At 34.5% G+C, this 18,261-nt stretch overlaps 1 protein-coding gene across 1 annotated transcript; it reads left to right on the plus strand.

The window, feature by feature from the left end:
• The first annotated feature begins 5,820 nt into the window (after positions 1-5,820).
• On the plus strand, positions 5,821-9,795 carry LOC107798781 (thiamine thiazole synthase, chloroplastic-like). The gene is made up of 3 exons (XM_016621819.2): positions 5,821-6,472; positions 8,596-9,156; positions 9,383-9,795. The coding sequence occupies exons 1-3, from the start codon at positions 6,116-6,118 to the stop codon at positions 9,542-9,544; spliced, it is 1,080 nt and encodes a 359-aa protein (XP_016477305.1). The 5' UTR covers positions 5,821-6,115; the 3' UTR covers positions 9,545-9,795.
• Positions 9,796-18,261: the final 8,466 nt, after the last annotated feature.

The raw sequence follows: 18,261 nt of genomic DNA on the forward strand, positions 1-18,261 counted from the left end.
TAAATATTGGCCAAATAGAAGAGACAAAATTCGAATAGAATTGGTTTCATATGAAAGACGTGTAGTTCAAACACTCCAAAGTATGAAGTCAATAGTGTGTACAATCACTTCTATGTATCTTATATGTCTAGCATGACATAAAAATTTGATATGCATCTAAGTCTATTGAAATGGCTTATATGACAATCCCCGAAAGATTCAAATCGCTTAGAGCATATACAATTCTTGGTTTTGAAGTACCACATCCTAAGTGCAATTTGTGCACATATGTATCTTGCTATAACTATAAGCATGATAATATGATAACGATTATAGGAGGATGTCGCCCCCTCGGGAATCTCTATGGAGATATTGAAATGACCATTCCACGACATTACATGAAGACATTAAATATTTATCAAGAATGATGATTTCAAGGTTCAACATATTCATTCAAGTTAATATGGTTGATTTGTTTATCAAATCTCTACCAATGATCTTTTGAAGATGGTGCACAAGATTGGGATGAGGAGGCTCAAGGATGTGAATTGATGCTCTCATCAGGGAGAGTTAATACGCGATGTATTCTTTTTTCCTTACAAGGTTTTGTCCCACTGGGTTTTCCTTGCAAGGTTTTTAACGAGGCAACCAAAAAGCGTATTTCTAAACATGTGTACTCTTTTTCTTTCACTAGAATTTTTTTCCACTGGGTTTTATTTTAGTTAAGATTTTAACGAGACACATTATCTGTTGAATAGACATTCAAAGGGGAGTGTTATAAATAGAATTGTATTTAAGGTGAATGTCTACATTTTAAAGAGATTTTAAGATTTGTTACTTGGTGGCTAAGTCATTTTTTTCCCTAACAATAACAACAACAACCCAGTATAATTTCACTAGTGGGGTCTGGGGAGGGTAGTTTGTACGTAGACCTTACCCCTACCCTGGGATAGAGAGGCTGTTTCCGATAGACCCTCGGCTCCCTCCCTCCAAGAACTACCCACCTTACTCTTGGGGTGACTCGAATTCACAGCCTCTTGGTTGGAAGTGGAGGGTGCTACCACTAGAGCAACCCACTCTTGTCAAAATCGTTTCCATTGTAATTAATCTCAAATCGATAAAAATTCTACTTTTCTGTGCAATACTTTTTTTTTTTTTTTTTATTGTTTTATAACAATAAGAATTTTTTTTCTTGATGTATTTTCTTCTATTCGAACTACAAAAATCTGTGTCGAATCATTTCCTCTGGATTATATGTAACTGTTGATCTCTTGATGTGAAGTACGATCGGATTTTCTTGCTCTTGCCATTTTGGGCACACTTCAAGTACTATCCTACAGTTTGCCCTTGCCATTTTGGTCACCTGGGGGTAGCAGTAGTATCTTAAAGCAAACGATTATTGAGGCGAAGTTTTAGTTTATTATTCAAGAGAATATTAATTCCCCCAGTGGATGCCTCGTATAAAGAATTAAAGACAAACGATTTGAGATCCTTAGGCATATTCCATGACACAGTGAAATCACTTTTGTTTTTTAAAAAACATTTTCCGTGGTAACTTTTCTTTTTTAAAACGATTATGCATTTTCTTTTTCCCTATCCACGTCGTAGAAAGGGATTGATTAAACAGGAAATATCTATGAAGGATCCCCTTAAAATTTTATCGACCACCAGTTTGCTGATCTTTTTCTATAGATATAAGATGTCTAATATTTGCCCGAATCCAACTAAGAAAAACAATAATGATAATGATCTTAGTGCTAAAAATAATTGATGCTAAGCAGTAAGCACTAACATTAGAGAGCTATCAAGAGGAAATGATAGTGAAGTTAAGGGTTGCGTCAGCATAGTAAAGAAACCTATAAATTGTTGTATAGTCAAGTACCAAAACGATGAAAATATATTTGAGAAATCATCAAGGGGCAAATAAAATCATGTTAATGTGGTGAAGATATTTTATTTCGAAAATAGCAAAGGTCTTTTTCATTCAGTAACAACCTCACAAAATGCTGATCAAAGCGGGGCCAACTCTGCATCAGAGAAGACGAAAAATTAAAGATGAAAAGACTAGAGATCCGACTACTCAATGACACCAAAACAGTGATAAAGCTAATTTTGCACCAGCCAACATCTCCATAAATCAAAATCCATGGTGTATATCTTTTGAAATGACAAGCACTTCATCATTGCAAGAGACAATACTCAACATATTGTAACTAGTGAAAACTGAAAATTAGCAAACTTATAAAAGTTTATCATACAAAATTAATTAATTAATTTATTGATTTCTAGGAATGTTCGGTTAAATTTCCGAAGATAATGGCTACTAGAAGGTGGATTGATCAATTTCTCTCCATCATATACGTTATATGTTTGTTCGTTCCACTTGCAATGGGAAACATAATAATACTATATTAACTTGCTATATGTTTAGGTAAAAATAGTTTCGGGTCTCTTCCTAGGCGAGACGTTTGGACACTCCGATTGCAGTATGATGGCTAACATTTTTTGTGAAATTAATAGTACTTCGATTAGTCCCCTCCGAGATATTCAATAAAATTGGAATAATACATAGAAGATAAACATGTCATTTGTAATGATAACACGGATAAATTAAAAAAATAATTCAAATTTTGAGGGGCGGAAAAAAATTACTTCCATTAGTGGAGCATTCATCTCATACATGCTTAACTTCTTGGCTTGTTCGCTTTATATGCTATAAGGGTTGCTAGAGGTGGAATCAGGATTTTAAATTACTAAGGAACCTTTTCGAGCCCAGGATAGATAATTGAGAGATAGAACTAGCCTATTTGTTATGGGAAATCAATGCTCCGGGCCAAATAGAGCTTACCTAAGGCACCTGGCTTTCTCTGGCGAGCTTTCTATCGTAAAGCCAAAGACGCCCCACGACAAGGTACAACTATTGGGAAGGGGACATGATCAATAGAATGAGTTCACAATTCTAATCGTTTTAAGTTACTCGGTTCTAAATTAATAATTTATACATATTCAATGATTTTTTTAAGACAAATTCAGATCGAATCAAAGCTATTGAGTTTGATCAAACCCGCTCCCAATACTCTAGCTCCTGCTATGTTATAAGAGTGCTCGTGCAAGCTTTACGCCTTGGATCGTCAATTATACATGCTTCAAAATAATTTATTTAAAAAAATTTGGGATTCTTGTGTTTAACTTCTTTTTTTGGACCTTCCGCTTATCTACGTCTCTGATTTTTTTAAACATTTATCTTTTAGGACTATAATTCTTACTTATAAAAGATGGAATTATATGTAATATCTATTGGCATTTTTACATAGCTATACTTAATTATAGAGTTAACTACTACTTTTATAGAGATTCTTACTTAATTACATATGATATCATATCATATCTGTATTTGCAATTTATATACAACTCTATAATAACAGAGGATACCTTAATTATAGGCAATTAAATGGGCAACCCACGCGCCTAACAGCTAAACCTCCGGTCCCCCCACTTTGTGACCTAATTTCCTTTCAAAATCTCGTTTCTCTCTCTAAAATCATGAAAATTTCTATTATTAAGTTTTGATCTTCATCTCTCACAAAATAATATAATAATTTTAAATATTTCAACGAATTACCAGATTGATGAGCTTATGAAAATGCAATCACACAAATACATATTAATTAATTGAAGATGCTCGCATAATTTGAAAGTTTTTAGCAATTATCTTTTTTTGTTCAGTAATAAAAGAAAGAAACAATGATAAAGCTGTAAACTTCATTGACAGCCATTGGCAAATATTAGAAATCTTCGAAGCTTTGAATTTGATATTCGGGTTTTACGAATTTATTTGTTTGTTTGTTTGGTTGGTTTGGATGTTATTGCAAACCATTTAAAATATCATTTGGAGTTATTTTGAGGGAGATTGATTAAGTTTAATGTTGGTTTAAGTGAAATTTCAGATTGAAAAAGAAGAAAAGGAAGAATTGAAATAATATATGATATGATACTGATACAAGTATAATATATAGTATTGTATCAGATTTGTATCAGTTTTTTATTGGTTTGTATGTGATGTATTCTTCCACTTTGATTTTTAATCCGGTTATTGGTGGTTTTGGGCTGATTTTTATGGAGTTTGTTACTAGCCTTTGAGTAATTTTAATATTGTCTAAGCCTAGTTTTAGGTGGTTTTGTTGTTGGATTTTAATGGAGGAAGAAAAAGGTCTCCTATGGAGGCTTTTCCAGTGAGCTACTGTATTTTAATGGAGGAGGATCATTGCCAGTTACTATTAAAATTGAGATATTAACTTTAAAAGATATTCTAAATCAATTGCAACACACTAATCCAAATAAATCATAATTCTATAAAACCCAAATTTTAAATTCCAAACTTTTAACTGGTACTAATAAATACACCTCAGATCTGCTTTTGTGTTGTATTAGAAATTTTTGTTCCTACTCAATTGGATTAGTCTGCTGCAGTTGAATTTATTTGTATTGTAATATTTTAAAATTATATCAAGTTTTCTTTCGACGATCACATCAAATTGATTGTAATTTTTGAATATATTTGTGTTCAAGTTTAAAGCTTTTGAGATGAATTTCAATGACCGTTAATGCCAGATCAATTTATAGTACTTTGTAGCTTGTTAATTGTGTATATTAATATTGAATAGAGTTTACTTTTTTGATTGTAGCAAATTATATCAAATTTATCAATTGTGATGCTATACAGTGATCATAATTGGCAGATTTGCTATAGAGTTGAACAGAGAATATTTTGGGGAGGATTTGTAGGGATATTTGCGCTAATCATGGTGTTGGAAGTGTGTTTAGATACTCTTGTATATAAATTTTGAAAATATAATAATAATCAAGATACTTTTTGAAAATTTAAAAACCAAAATCAACCGGGTAAATAACTTCAAAATATAGTATATATACAAAAAATGGAATATTATCGCTATAGCCGAAAATATGTATAAATTTATATATTTTTTGATATACCAAATAGCCCAATATTGCGAAACACACTTGAAGGAGAAGTGGGCCACGCTGACTGTATCATCAATTAAGGCCCTTCAAATCCTATCCCTCTCGAGTTCAAGAAAAATAATCCTATTCCTCTCCACGTGCGACTTATAATCTATGGTTGAGTTGAATAAACAGAAATTTAGAATTTCAAATACTCCCTCCATCTCATTTTAACTCAAAAAGTTTGTCCCAACATATGTCACTTTAAGAATTAAAAGACTACATTTGTTAATAGTTTCCAACTATATATCCTTAATATTAAAAAAGGAGTACTTCCTTTTAATGCTGCTCAATTCTAAAAAGATATTTAATAAGGTAACTTAGTAAACTAATCATTGTATTTTACTATTTTTTTATTGGACGTAAAAAAGAGCTAATTAAAGCAACAGTTAAAATGCCAGAAGGGAGTAGATTATAATTTGAATTTGCAAGAATTTAATTCATCTTCTTACCAAAGTTGGAGAATTAGATTAGATTATTAATGAAGATTAAATAAGATTTTTAAAATTATTTTGGAGGAATGTCAATCATTTTCTTACTAAAGTTTGGAATTAGAGCTTTCAGGAAATCTTTGATAATTAAGGTTACAATGATTGTAAAAATAATTTAATCTTAATTTTAGGAGTAACAAATTAATTATATCAAAATTATAATATAAAATTAAATATCAATTTTAGTATATAAACTTATTGTACAAAGTTTTATCGCCGTTTTTAACCTTGATTTTTTTCAAAGGACTTTTGGAGTAGAACTATAAAAAAGGACAATTATATCATCAACAATAGCAGAATTGAGATATTAATTTCGAGATTTAAAAAACGCAAATTAAATAATTCCATATTATATTCCGACATTAATTTTCTTTATGCGATAAGTTTGGTTAGGAGTCCGTAGGTATTCAAAGCAAATGGAAGAAACAGGGGAGCCGGATTCTTGTGTCCACGTACTCCTCAAGTCCTCAACTATTCCCAGATATTTTCTCATCACTCACTACTTGTCACTGCTTTAAATACCGTCTCTTCCCCTTCACTTCTTCACTCAAAACAATCTTTCATTCTTCCAATTCTCAAAAAAGAAGAAGTCATCTCTCTCTCAAGATCTTGAAGCTTTGTCTATGGCAACCATGGCATCAACCTTGGCCTCCTCTGTTGTTGTTTCCAAGACCAATTTCTTGGACACCCACAAATCATCCTTCTCTGGTATCCCTCTTTTTTCACAAGTTAGACTTAAACCTGTTAAATCCGCCCAACAAAACATGACCATTTCCATGTCTGCTGATTCCTCTCCTCCTCCTTATGATCTTAACGCTTTCACTTTCAACCCAATCAAGGAATCCATCGTTTCTCGCGAGATGACACGTAGGTACATGACCGACATGATCACCTATGCTGACACTGATGTCGTCATCGTTGGCGCTGGCTCTGCTGGTCTCTCTTGTGCTTATGAAATCAGCAAGAACCCTAACGTTCAGGTATCCTTTTTATTCTTTATTTTTTCCCACAGTAATATCCAAATTTAAGTTGAGATTAATCTAGGCCTGCTGCAGGATGCTTTAACATATGTATCTGGCATATTGTGATACAAAAAGACAAAAGTGACGAAAGACCATATATTGGCTTGTGTTTACTTTGTTAACTAATTTTAAAATATTTTATGATAAGGAAATGTTTGGTACTAGGATAAGATGTGATAAACGTACTAAATGGTACTAGGATAATGTTTGGTACTAAATGGTACTGGATATCTATGTTATCCCACCTTATCCCATAAATTTGATACAGAATTTATCCCACCTCCCACCTGGGAGGACTATAATTCCGGAATAATTTCGCATGCGTACCAAACGATGACATACGGTTCAAATCAGCGAGGAAATGGGATATCATAGCCATAATATTGAAATTAAGAAAGTGCCATTTTTACATCTCTTATGTCTAAAATAGATCTCTCACGTAAATCTCTCATTTGTAAAAAATAAGATAGGGTCATAAAACTATAAATAAGTTACGTAGACCCACAAAACCATTTAGCTTCAAATAAGCTTTCCCTATAATTTTTCATTTAAATTCTCAAGATTTTTTGTGCGGAAGAATAATTGGCACCTATGATTCGTGTTTTAAATGGCGTGGGCGTAAGGCGAGACATTATACATGCCTCAGCGGGGCGTAAGCCCCATAGGTATTTAGTTTTAATATTTTATAAAATAATATAATGACAGTAAATATTTATAAACAGGTAAAATTGCATAAAAATTGAAGAAAACTATATATATGTGTGCCCCATCCCCACAAAAAACTAAGCAAAACAATCTATTATACGTTACTTACAAGCACAAGTAATTTGAGTCTAAAAGAATAAAGTTTTTTATATGGAGGAACAAAAAGGATGATTAATCTGTAATTTGAACTTTGAATTTGCTGCTATAAAGAAGAATGTAGTTCTCTTTGTATTTGTAAAAAAAATTAAATATTCGTTGCTTTTGGGAGATATTAACAGACTAACGCACAAGATAAAAAATTGGGAAAATCATGAATTAGGGCTTAAATCAATAAAAAAGGTCTTTACTTTTAAATTTAATACTTTTGAGTTCCCTTTTAAACCTTTTGAGTAATTACCAAACTGACTTTTGAGAATTTAGGTATTATATAAAGGACTAATTCAACAAATTTTATTTTAATTTGAAAAAGTCTTTGGGGCTTGCTACTTATTAAAAAACGCGGCCCGAACGCCCGTGGCGTACGCCTTACGCCTCATGAGACTTTCGCCCCACACCATCGCCCCGAGGCTTTTTTGGTACGCCCCGGGGCTCGCCCTAGAAACGCCTTTTAAAACAGAGCCTATGACATGTGCCTAATGGACATTTTCAATTAAATTCTGATAGCGGAAAGATGGAAATTTTGGAATTTGTTTTTTTGGCTTCGCTTGTATTTCTAGTAATCGAAAAGGATAAAAAAAATTCATATAAGACTTGGCAGCTGGAGGGGAAAAAAACACGGGCTTCTTGTTAAAGGTACTTGTAAGTTTACTTGTACCCACAAATCATGTGACACCTTTTTCCTTAGACCTTGTGCAACTTGAGCGAGTCCGATCAAGAGAAAAAATCACATGTTTATTAGCGAAAGTTGTATATACACTTGTGAACGAGTGAAACTGCTTTTGATATAATCTTATCCTGAATTTAGGATCTAGAGTTTGTAAGTTGTGCGGAACTAGGATTTCAACCTTATGGGTTTTGGATCTTAGTACATGACTGACGACTTCAAGTATTAGTTACTGGGTTCTAAATTTAATATTTGTACATATTTGATGAATTTTAAACATCAAATACACTGTTTGAACAAAAGCTACTGAGTTCGGCCGCACTTATAGTTCGGCTTGTGCTTCCACCCCTGTCAATGAATTTAATTGAACACACCTAACCCATCCTAGATCTGCCTCTGGCTGGTACACGCATTCATGATCACAGGGAAGTTATTCGATGTTCTAACTGCTAAAATTGTTCTTGATTAGATTATAGTTGCTGATTACAATACCTATGTTCTCCAATTTGTACTTGTTATAAGTTGTTTATGTGAATTGACTTGGTTTGTGTAGGTGGCCATACTTGAGCAATCAGTGAGCCCTGGTGGAGGTGCCTGGCTAGGAGGACAACTCTTCTCGGCCATGGTTGTGCGTAAGCCAGCACATCTCTTCTTGAACGAGCTAGGCATAGACTATGACGAGCAAGACAACTACGTGGTCATCAAACATGCTGCCTTGTTCACCTCAACCATCATGAGCAAGCTTTTGGCCAGGCCAAACGTGAAACTCTTCAATGCTGTTGCAACAGAGGACCTTATTGTGAAGAACGGAAGAGTTGGTGGTGTTGTCACTAACTGGTCTTTGGTTTCTCAGAACCACGACACACAATCTTGCATGGACCCCAACGTTATGGAGGCTAAGATTGTGGTCAGCTCCTGTGGCCACGACGGTCCCATGGGTGCCACTGGTGTTAAGAGGCTTAAGAGCATTGGCATGATCAACCATGTTCCTGGGATGAAAGCTTTGGACATGAACGCTGCTGAGGATGCAATTGTTAGACTTACCAGAGAGGTTGTACCTGGAATGATTGTTACTGGGATGGAAGTTGCTGAAATTGACGGAGCACCAAGAATGGTAAGTAAACTTGTCACACTTTTAACTCCTATATAATTACTCGTGCACCATTAGATTTGTACCTACAGATAAGTGTGAGATGTAGAGAGCGTCTAGTCTAAAAGTATTCCAAATTTGCCTTGATAAAGTAGAATGGATACATTTTGCTTATATAACCGATCCCAAGATATAAGAACTTGACAGTAAAATTGAAGTGTAACTAATTGGAGGTGTTTGTATTGTTCAGGGACCAACTTTTGGAGCTATGATGATATCAGGGCAGAAGGCAGCACACCTTGCGCTAAGGGCATTGGGATTGCCTAATGCACTCGACGGGACAGCAGAGTCAAGCATTCATCCGGAGCTTATCTTGGCTGCAGCTGATGATGCTCAGACAGCAGATGCTTAAAATCTTGAATGTATAATATTTCTCTAAAAAAGATTAGTTTTTCCTAGGTGAGCGTGGTTTGTGGTTGAGAGAAATTGGCAAGGGGGATGAATAAAAGTCTGCAGGATGAATGTCACTGTGTACCTTTGGCTGTTTCATGTCTATTCTTCTTTTCTTTTGATTCACTTCGAGGTCAAAACTTTGATGTGAAAAAGTTGTAGATTGTAGATTTCGTTAAATAATCCTATGGGCTTTTTGGCGTCGTTTTGGTACCTCCTAAGTTATGGCCCATGGGTGAAGCCATTTTTTGAACATGATTCATTCTATGATTGGGCCATGGCCTTAGCTGTATTTCTCATATCTTGCTGATCTGCACAAATGGTCTCTTTTTGAGGCAACTCTCTAAGATTGGTCCCTTGTGCTTTATTTGGGTCAAACCGAAAATCCGAACCGATCTGTGTTATTTGGATGGGTTCAGATCGGATTTCAACTCTTTTTGATCGGATTTAGGATTAAACATTTAATTATTTTAGATATCGGATCGGATATGGTTTGCTTTAATTTAAATCCGAGCCGATCCGAAATTCGAAATATAAGGTCTACATACAAAATTAAGGGTGCATCAGATAAATCTAGGTTTCATTTGTCTTATTTCTCTCATATTCTTTCATGAAGAGCACCTATCATTTCCATATCGACGGAAATGAAGGCTCCCAATGGGGTCTAATGCAAGTCTCAAAGGGCAATTAAGTGAGAAGCTTGCAACAATACTTGATGTTGATTGTCTTGTGCAAAATAATAGGAGAAATTATTTAGACAGTAAGAGCATCAAAGTATATTTCATTATTTGTCAGCAATTAGTTAGAAATGTTTCTCGAGTTTTCTTGCTGAGAAACACAAGTGAGGTTAATTATGTCCTTATATTTTTGTTCTAGCTGGGTATGTGATGGTTGAAACGGGTGTGCTTTTGCCTGTTTCTTAATAAGTGTGTTGTGATCTTACATAGTTTCCTTATCATGAAAGATTTGAGTAATTGTATGGAATGTTGTGTATGACTCGTTAGTTATAGCTAGCTATACTTAAAATTAGGCATGTTCATGGATCGGATTGGACCGGATTTGGCACATTTTGGGCTATCCGATCGGATTTCGGATTTGATAAATTACAATCCGAATCCGAACCAAATTAAATTCGGTTCGGTTTGAATTTTGATATTTGGATCGGATAAATATTTCGGATTACGGTTCGGATTGTAAGCCTTATATATTAAAATGCTTATTCCATGAGTTCTCTTAGTGATCGGTGTAGCATAACCATCAACATACTCTATAAAGAGGGGATCTAACAACTGGTCCATAAAGATTTACCCAACTAGAACGAGAAGGAAATACATACTCTATTAGGATAAATAACATCAACAATTCAATATGGATTCAAAAGGTTAAACTGAATAATATTAGTTGATAATTGTAGCAACAGAACTGAACAAACCCAAAAGGTTAAACTGAATAATACTAGCTGATAATTGTAGCAACAGAACTAAATAAACTACAGTACCAACAAGGCAACAGATCAACAAAATAGATATAGGCATTCCACTATTTAAAGGATGAACTCAAGAAGGCAAAAAAATATTAAAGAGTTTCAACTTCCATTTCCCTCCCAATTCCAGATCCACTACTCCCCTTTGTTTCTGCAATAACAAAGGAAAGGTTTAGACTTGAGTACAAAAACTGAAACATAAAATCAAAGACCAACACACTGGACAAAAAAATAACTAGCGAAAGAATTATACCAGCAAAATATAGTTCAATAATCTTCATCAATACTATATGTCAACGATGCAAGGCTCTTTTCCAGTATTGACCATTTCTATTGAAAGTTTAAAACCACACATATGTTAACATAAAAAGAATCCAAATAAACATACAAATAAGTTATCAAATATATATCAAAACAAAGAATAAAAGAAGAAAGATAGTCTTACAAAGTTCAAGTTGTTCAAGATTATCTAAATCTTCCTCAATTTTAACCAGAGTTGTTGATTCATTACGAAGCCAATCTTGGACATACACAAGAGCTTGAACCAATCTAGGAGTCAATGAACTCCTAAATGGATCAAGTATGCGTCCTCCAGTACTAAAGGCCGATTCAGATGCACCACTAGAAATTGGTATGGCTAGCACATCACGTGCCATATCAGCAAGAGTGAGAAATCTAGGTGAGTTCAACTTCTACCAACCCAGAATATCAAATTTATCTTTTTCTTCCTCAACATCACCCAAATATTTATCCAACTCTGTTTTAGAGTCAATACCTCCACCACTCTTATGCCTCTTTAAATCTAGCATGAATTTTGAGAATGATGATGAAGAAGAACATGAAGATGGAGAAGATTGTGGATATGGAGGAGATAGATGAGATGGACATGAAGATGAAGTTGAAGATGGAGAAGATGGACATGAATCACCATTCATTTTGACATACTCACTGAACAAAGTTTTCATGTACGTCTTCACTTCCTCTTGTATTTTCACACCTTTTGTTTCTCCAAACATAGCAGCAAGTGTAAAAGAAAGAGAGTGAAACTTGTGGCGTGGATCCAACACACATGAAATAAATATCATCTTGTTCATCTTGTGAGGATCACCCCAATACTTGTCAAATTTCTCTTTCATATTCTTTGCTATTTCTTGCACGGCAACATCTTCATTTTTCATCAATTCTTTCAAAGAAGAACCTACCACACAGATCTCAAGAAAATGTACATTAGATGTAATATAAAGTGTGCCCGATACCTTCAAGGTGAGTTCATAAAAAATTTCAAGATACTTCACAATACGTCTTACACTTTCCCAATCACTACTTAAAAGTGGATCTGCAGACTGCCCATCCTTACAAATACAATTAGAAATACAATGCATCAATCCATAATCAATATCACAATATTTTGTAAAAGCATCCTCATAAACTGCCGCAACCTTCAACATTAAATATGTGGAGTTCCAACTAGTTGGAACATCCAGACACAATAATTTTTTAGATGTTATCTTATCAAGATCACAATATTCTTTAAACCTCTACAATCTTGCGGGAGATTGCCGTATGTACCTGACAGCTTGTCTTATTCGTTCAGTAGACACACTCTCTTCCTTCAACCCATCTTGAACAACTAGATTGATGATGTGAGCCATACACCTCACATGAACATGCTTACCTTCCATCAAATTTGTATTCCATCTAGTAAATTGTTTAGATAATTCTTTAACCATAACATCGTTAGAGCTTGCATTATCAACAGTCACAGTAAATTTTTTTATCTAATCCCCATTCAAGCAAACACTTAGCAACACCATTAGCTAAATCTTGACCCTTGTGACTAGTAATTGAACAAAAATTCAATATTTATTTATGCAATTCCCAATTCTTGTCAATATAATGTACTGTAACACATATATAGTTAATTCGTTGAATTGAAGTCCATGTGTCAGTTGTAATGCAAATTCTCTGTTTTGATTCTTTGAAAATTCTCTTCAAAACATGTATCTCTTCATTATAAATCTCAAGACAGTCTCTAGTCACAGTAGTACGAGAAGGAACATGAAATAAAGGTTGAAGAGTTCTCACAAAATCTCTAAAACCCTCATTTTCAATAGAAATAAAGGGTTGCTCATCAATAATTATCATGCGAGCTAAACCCTTACTACATGCCTCTTGATCAAATTTTCATGGGATTATTGTTACATCACCTGTTTGACCACCCTTTTTTGGTTGAAAAGCTAGTCTCTGTTGGCTGGTGTCCACCTTATGGGGATTGTTCGGGCACTTGATCATATGGGATAGCAAATTGCTTGTGCCGCTGTTTTTTGTATTTGCTATATATTCTTCTTGACAATACTTGCATCTCACTTTTTTAATCCCTTCGTCATCAGTGAACTTGTCGAAATGGCCCCAAGCAACTGATCTTTCTTTCATGCCTTTTCTTTTCTTAGAAGCAGATTCACAATGGAGTGTGTTCGTTGTGAAATTATTTGAAGCACCACTTTCATTACCTTTTAGGATAATTTGAAGTTTATTTCCCTTCTCTGCCTCTAGCTCTGTCATCTATGAAACAAGTATAAAATAAAATCTATGCAAAAAATCAGTACCGGTAGTTAAAAAAGAATAGCGAAGAAATACAAGAACCCATAAAAGTGCTTAAGTGCACGAGCTAACACCAGACAAAAATTCATGCAAGAACTTAATATTTAAGCTTTGAGAAAATCAGATGAGCAGCAGTATATTTTTAATCAAATAGCATCTTTGAAAAATTTAAGTTCTAAAATGGAAATGAGGGAGAGAATAAAAAATCAAAACCTTAGATCAATCTAAAATAAAAATCGGCCATAAATAGGAAAGAATCAATCAATAATCTAAAATGGAAAGGATGGAGAGAATGAAAAATCAAAATAAAACCAAAAAACCTTACTTCTGGAGAGCAAAGATGAAGCAGCGATATTGGAGATTTGGAGTGATGGAGGCAGGTCTAAAAGCTCTAAGAGATACTTGCTGATGTGAGAGAAATAAGACAAATGAAACCCCATTTGATGGCACCCTCACTTTTATATGTAGGCCTTATATTTCGGATTTCGAATCGGTTCGGATTTAAATTAAGCCAAACCATATCCGATCCGATATCTAAAATATTTAATTTATAATCCGAAATATGATCCAAATAGTTGAAATTCGATCCGAACCGATCCAAATAACATGGATCGGTTCGGATTTTCGATTCGACCCAAATAATGCACAACCCTACTTAAAATCTTTTATTTTAGCATCTTAATATATAAGGTTTACTATCCGAACAATAATCCAAAATATTTATCCGATCCAAATATCAAAATCCATCCTAACCGAATTTAATTTGATTCGGATTTGGATTGCAATTTACCAAATCCCAAATCCGAAATTATAATCTAAAATATGTCAAATCCGATCCAATCCGTAATGGGAAGCGAGTATGCTCAATTTGTGGAAAAGAAAGTTCAGCCAACAACTTTTAAAGAGGCATTTCCACTTTTTTGAGGCACCTATTTTAGATTATATTCCATTTTAAATCCAGTCCATTGGATTGACGGAGACAAAATTTAAAGAGTGACCTATGAAAAATCATACGGTGTAAATGATTCACTTTTAAAGACAAATTCTGCCTGCAGGCTTAAAGTATCTTATTTTTGTCAACTAAAAACATTGATTTTTGAACTTTTTAGAAAGAAAATTGCATTTCTAGATTTTGCACGTTCTGAATATAATAAATTATTTAATCTCATAATTAAAACTTCGAAAAGGATATTTTAAGAAATTTTAATCAAAGAAGATTAGTGAACTTCATAAATAATGCTGTTATATGAAATGGACAGATGAGGAATAGAACTGCATGCTATTGGATATTTTATTGAATAGCCTTGGACCCTTCACCCCACTCCAAAGAAATAATGAGCGGGCTGATTTTACAAAATATTGACCTTCTGCGACACCATTGAAAGCTTGAACATTTATGCTCTACTTCTTGAAAAGATACCATGTCTAGGGGAGTATTAGTGCTCTTTTATGCAACCAATCACATTTTATTTCTTCAGACACTTGTTTATCTTTTCCCGATTTCTTGAGACACTTGTAACATGATCTTAGCGTGTAACGCTCATTAAAAGAGAAAGACTTACTATCTAAGATTTTTTCCCCATGATTCAGTGTTTGTCCGTAAAATGATACAGTTGAATTTATACGTAGTTTATAGATAAGTGAACTAATTTGATCCTGAAATAATATAATAATCGAAAAAATACACAGTACTTAGCCTTGAATTGTAGATGAAATAGCAAAGATAGCGATTCCGTGAACACGATTTTCGAACACAGCAATGATGAGATCAGAAAGTAAGAGAGTAAAATTGTATAAAGTTTTGTATATAATATAATATATATTCTTGCCAGAAAAGTTTTGTGTCCTTTACAATGGTAACTTAACTCACTATTTATAGCTATGCCTAGGGAAAAAGGTCCTAGGATCATGCCCTCCTTTAATGCAAATTATGAGAGTCATTGATGAAGATATAACGTTGAGTGTAAACGCCAAATTCTTTGTAACGGACCGTCGCTCTTAATGTTGTGGAATATTCCTTAGTAAATGCTATCGGACGCAGAACATTTAATACACTTTATGAATGTTATCCGTTCCGGTGACAAGCGCAATGACTGCGTTCGGTCTTCAGCCATTCCATCTCGGATTCCACGTGTTCTCCTTTTAGTCAGCCATGTGTCATATCATATTTTACTCTATACAGATAGTCCTCCTGCTTTCCGGTGACATAACTTTGTGTTACCGGTAAGTTGGTAGAAATATCGTTTTGGCGGAAATTACTATAATTACCTCTAAAGGTCTCTAACGGTTGATTAGACACACGTCTTTTCGCATTTAATGCCCCGAACACGCATCATCCCAAGATTCAGCACAACTTTTGCCGATTATCGAGGTAATCATGGCAATGAATTTAGCCCCCAAAATTTTACTTATACGCAACTTTCTTTTCCTTTGCGTCTCACAATTGCTCGAGCTTCTGATTTGCATCCTTGTTTTTCATTCTTTTTTTTAATTTTCTTCAAACACAAACTCTTTTACCTTCTTCTTTTCCAATGGCTTCTTCCTCCAAACATGGTGGTTCTGCAAAGAATAAGAATAAAATCGATGATTCTGTTCCTCCAACAGTGGATTCCATCATCCCAAGAAGTCTTAGTACTTCGAAGGATTTTGAAGAGAAATTTCCTACTGCTAACCCTCGTACATGGGATGTTAGTAGGTACCCTTCTTCGATTTGTCCTTCCAGTATTCCTGCTATGCAGGAGGACTGCCACTGCAATGAGTTGGAAATTATCGCTCCCGATCTATCGGAGCGAGTGACCCTTCCCAAGGAAGGTTTTAGATACTTTTTCAAGTATTCATTTACTTTGGGTGTGTTTTCTTTGAGCGGAGAGCTTGATTCCGTGATTGCTGAGTTTTGCCTTCGCTACTAGGTATGTTTGGCACAGATAAGTCCTTCAGTGTGGAGGACGATCGCCTGCCTCCGACGCTTGTGCCAAGAAATTGGGGAGGACCTAACCTTAGCTTATGTGATGAATCTCTATTCCCCCAAAATCTTCCGCAGGGGAATGATAAACCTTTGTAAGCGTGACCACCATGCTTTGTTGTCTAGCATGGATGATGACAATGACCGTGGGTGGATGGAACGGTTCGTTACAGTTTCCACCAACGACATCATTCCGACAATGGCTTTATCATTTCTGGTTGCTTGGAACCACACTCATAAGTTCTTTGTATAATATTCCTCTTACTAGATATTCTTCTATGGCCGTATCATCTCTTCACCCTTCGCATGTTTCAGCAACTCGATTGCTCCCACCGGTGGTGGAAGGTTTGAACCGGTGGGTTCAGAAGATTTTGGACATCACAACGCCCGAAAGTCGTTCGTGGAAATAACTGGACCTTAAATACGGGTGAAAGGCCAAAAATCATGGTAACTTTAATTTACCTTGCCTCCACTTTTGTATATGAAGAACTTGGTTGAACTCTTCTGACTTAGTTCATCGAAAGTAGAACTTGTAGCGGGGTAATATGTATGTGAAAAGCTACTTGCTTTATTCTCCAGTTTATGCTACACAAACAAAAGAATGCCACAATAAAGTAGAAATTTATTGATATAAAAACTCATATCATAATAAACTTGGAGTTTATTCATAATTGCACACGTTATGGTGTAAACTTGAAGTTTATCGATATTGATAATTTATCCAGTTGGCATAATTCGTTTAGCTATGTTAATTAAATTATGATGTGCAAAAATAAAAGAGAATTCGCATGGATAAATATTAAAGAACTTTCTAGTTCTTTACGAATTCTCTTATGTTGTTTGTTCTCATTAACTAATAGACCAACTAAAATTAAGATAGAATCCCATGAATGCTGAAAATGTCAAAGGTGAATATGGGCTCATTTACTTGTCATGTATACCACATAAGATGCATCTATGAGATGGTTACATATAAATTATTATTAACCCGCAACATGGTGTTTGCGAGGTAAGTTGCTCAATAATTTAGTTTAGAGCATAATTTTCAGATTTTCTATTCAAGACAATTCATCTTAATAAGTTGGTTTACACCACAGTTGATTTAACAAAATGATTTATTGAGTGCCTCCATTTAATAGCTAAACTTTTGCTTATGAGAACAAAGTTATCTATATCAGTTTGATATACGTTGTATACGAAGTATATTACATTCTCCCCTCATGAGTGGTTCAGGGTCAAGAACCAAATAATTCCATCTTCTTCTTCTTCTTCTTCTTCTTCTTCTTCTTCTTCTTCTTCTTCTTCTTCTTCTTCTTCTTCTTCTTCTTCTTCTTCTTCTTCTTCTCCTTATTCTTCCTTCTTTCTTCTCCTTCTTCTCCTTCTTACATTCTCCCCTCATGAGTGGTTCAGGGTCAAGAACCAATTAATTTCATCTTTTCTTCTTCTTCTTCTTCTTCTTCTTCTTCTGCTCCTCCTCATTTTCTCCTTCTTCTCCTTCTCCTTCTCCTCCTCCTCCTCCTCCTCCTCCTCCTCCTTCTTCTTCTTCTTCTTCTTCTTCTTCTTCATTATTATTATTATAACAATAATAATAATAATTATTATAATAACAATAATAATAATAATTATTATTAAT

Source organism: Nicotiana tabacum, chromosome 2, assembly GCF_000715075.1.
Source record: "Nicotiana tabacum cultivar K326 chromosome 2, ASM71507v2, whole genome shotgun sequence".
NCBI lineage: Eukaryota > Viridiplantae > Streptophyta > Magnoliopsida > Solanales > Solanaceae > Nicotiana > Nicotiana tabacum.

What these genes read in the sequence shown, in the direction of transcription:
- LOC107798781 (XM_016621819.2), top strand. Translation starts at nt 6,116, where the DNA reads ATGGCAACCATGGCATCAACCTTGGCCTCCTCTGTTGTTGTTTCCAAG. An exon ending in GCAAGAACCCTAACGTTCAG is followed by an intron (nt 6,473 to 8,595) that starts GTATCCTTTTTA and finishes TGGTTTGTGTAG; the next exon opens with GTGGCCATACTTGAGCAATC. An exon ending in TTGACGGAGCACCAAGAATG is followed by an intron (nt 9,157 to 9,382) that starts GTAAGTAAACTT and finishes TGTATTGTTCAG; the next exon opens with GGACCAACTTTTGGAGCTAT.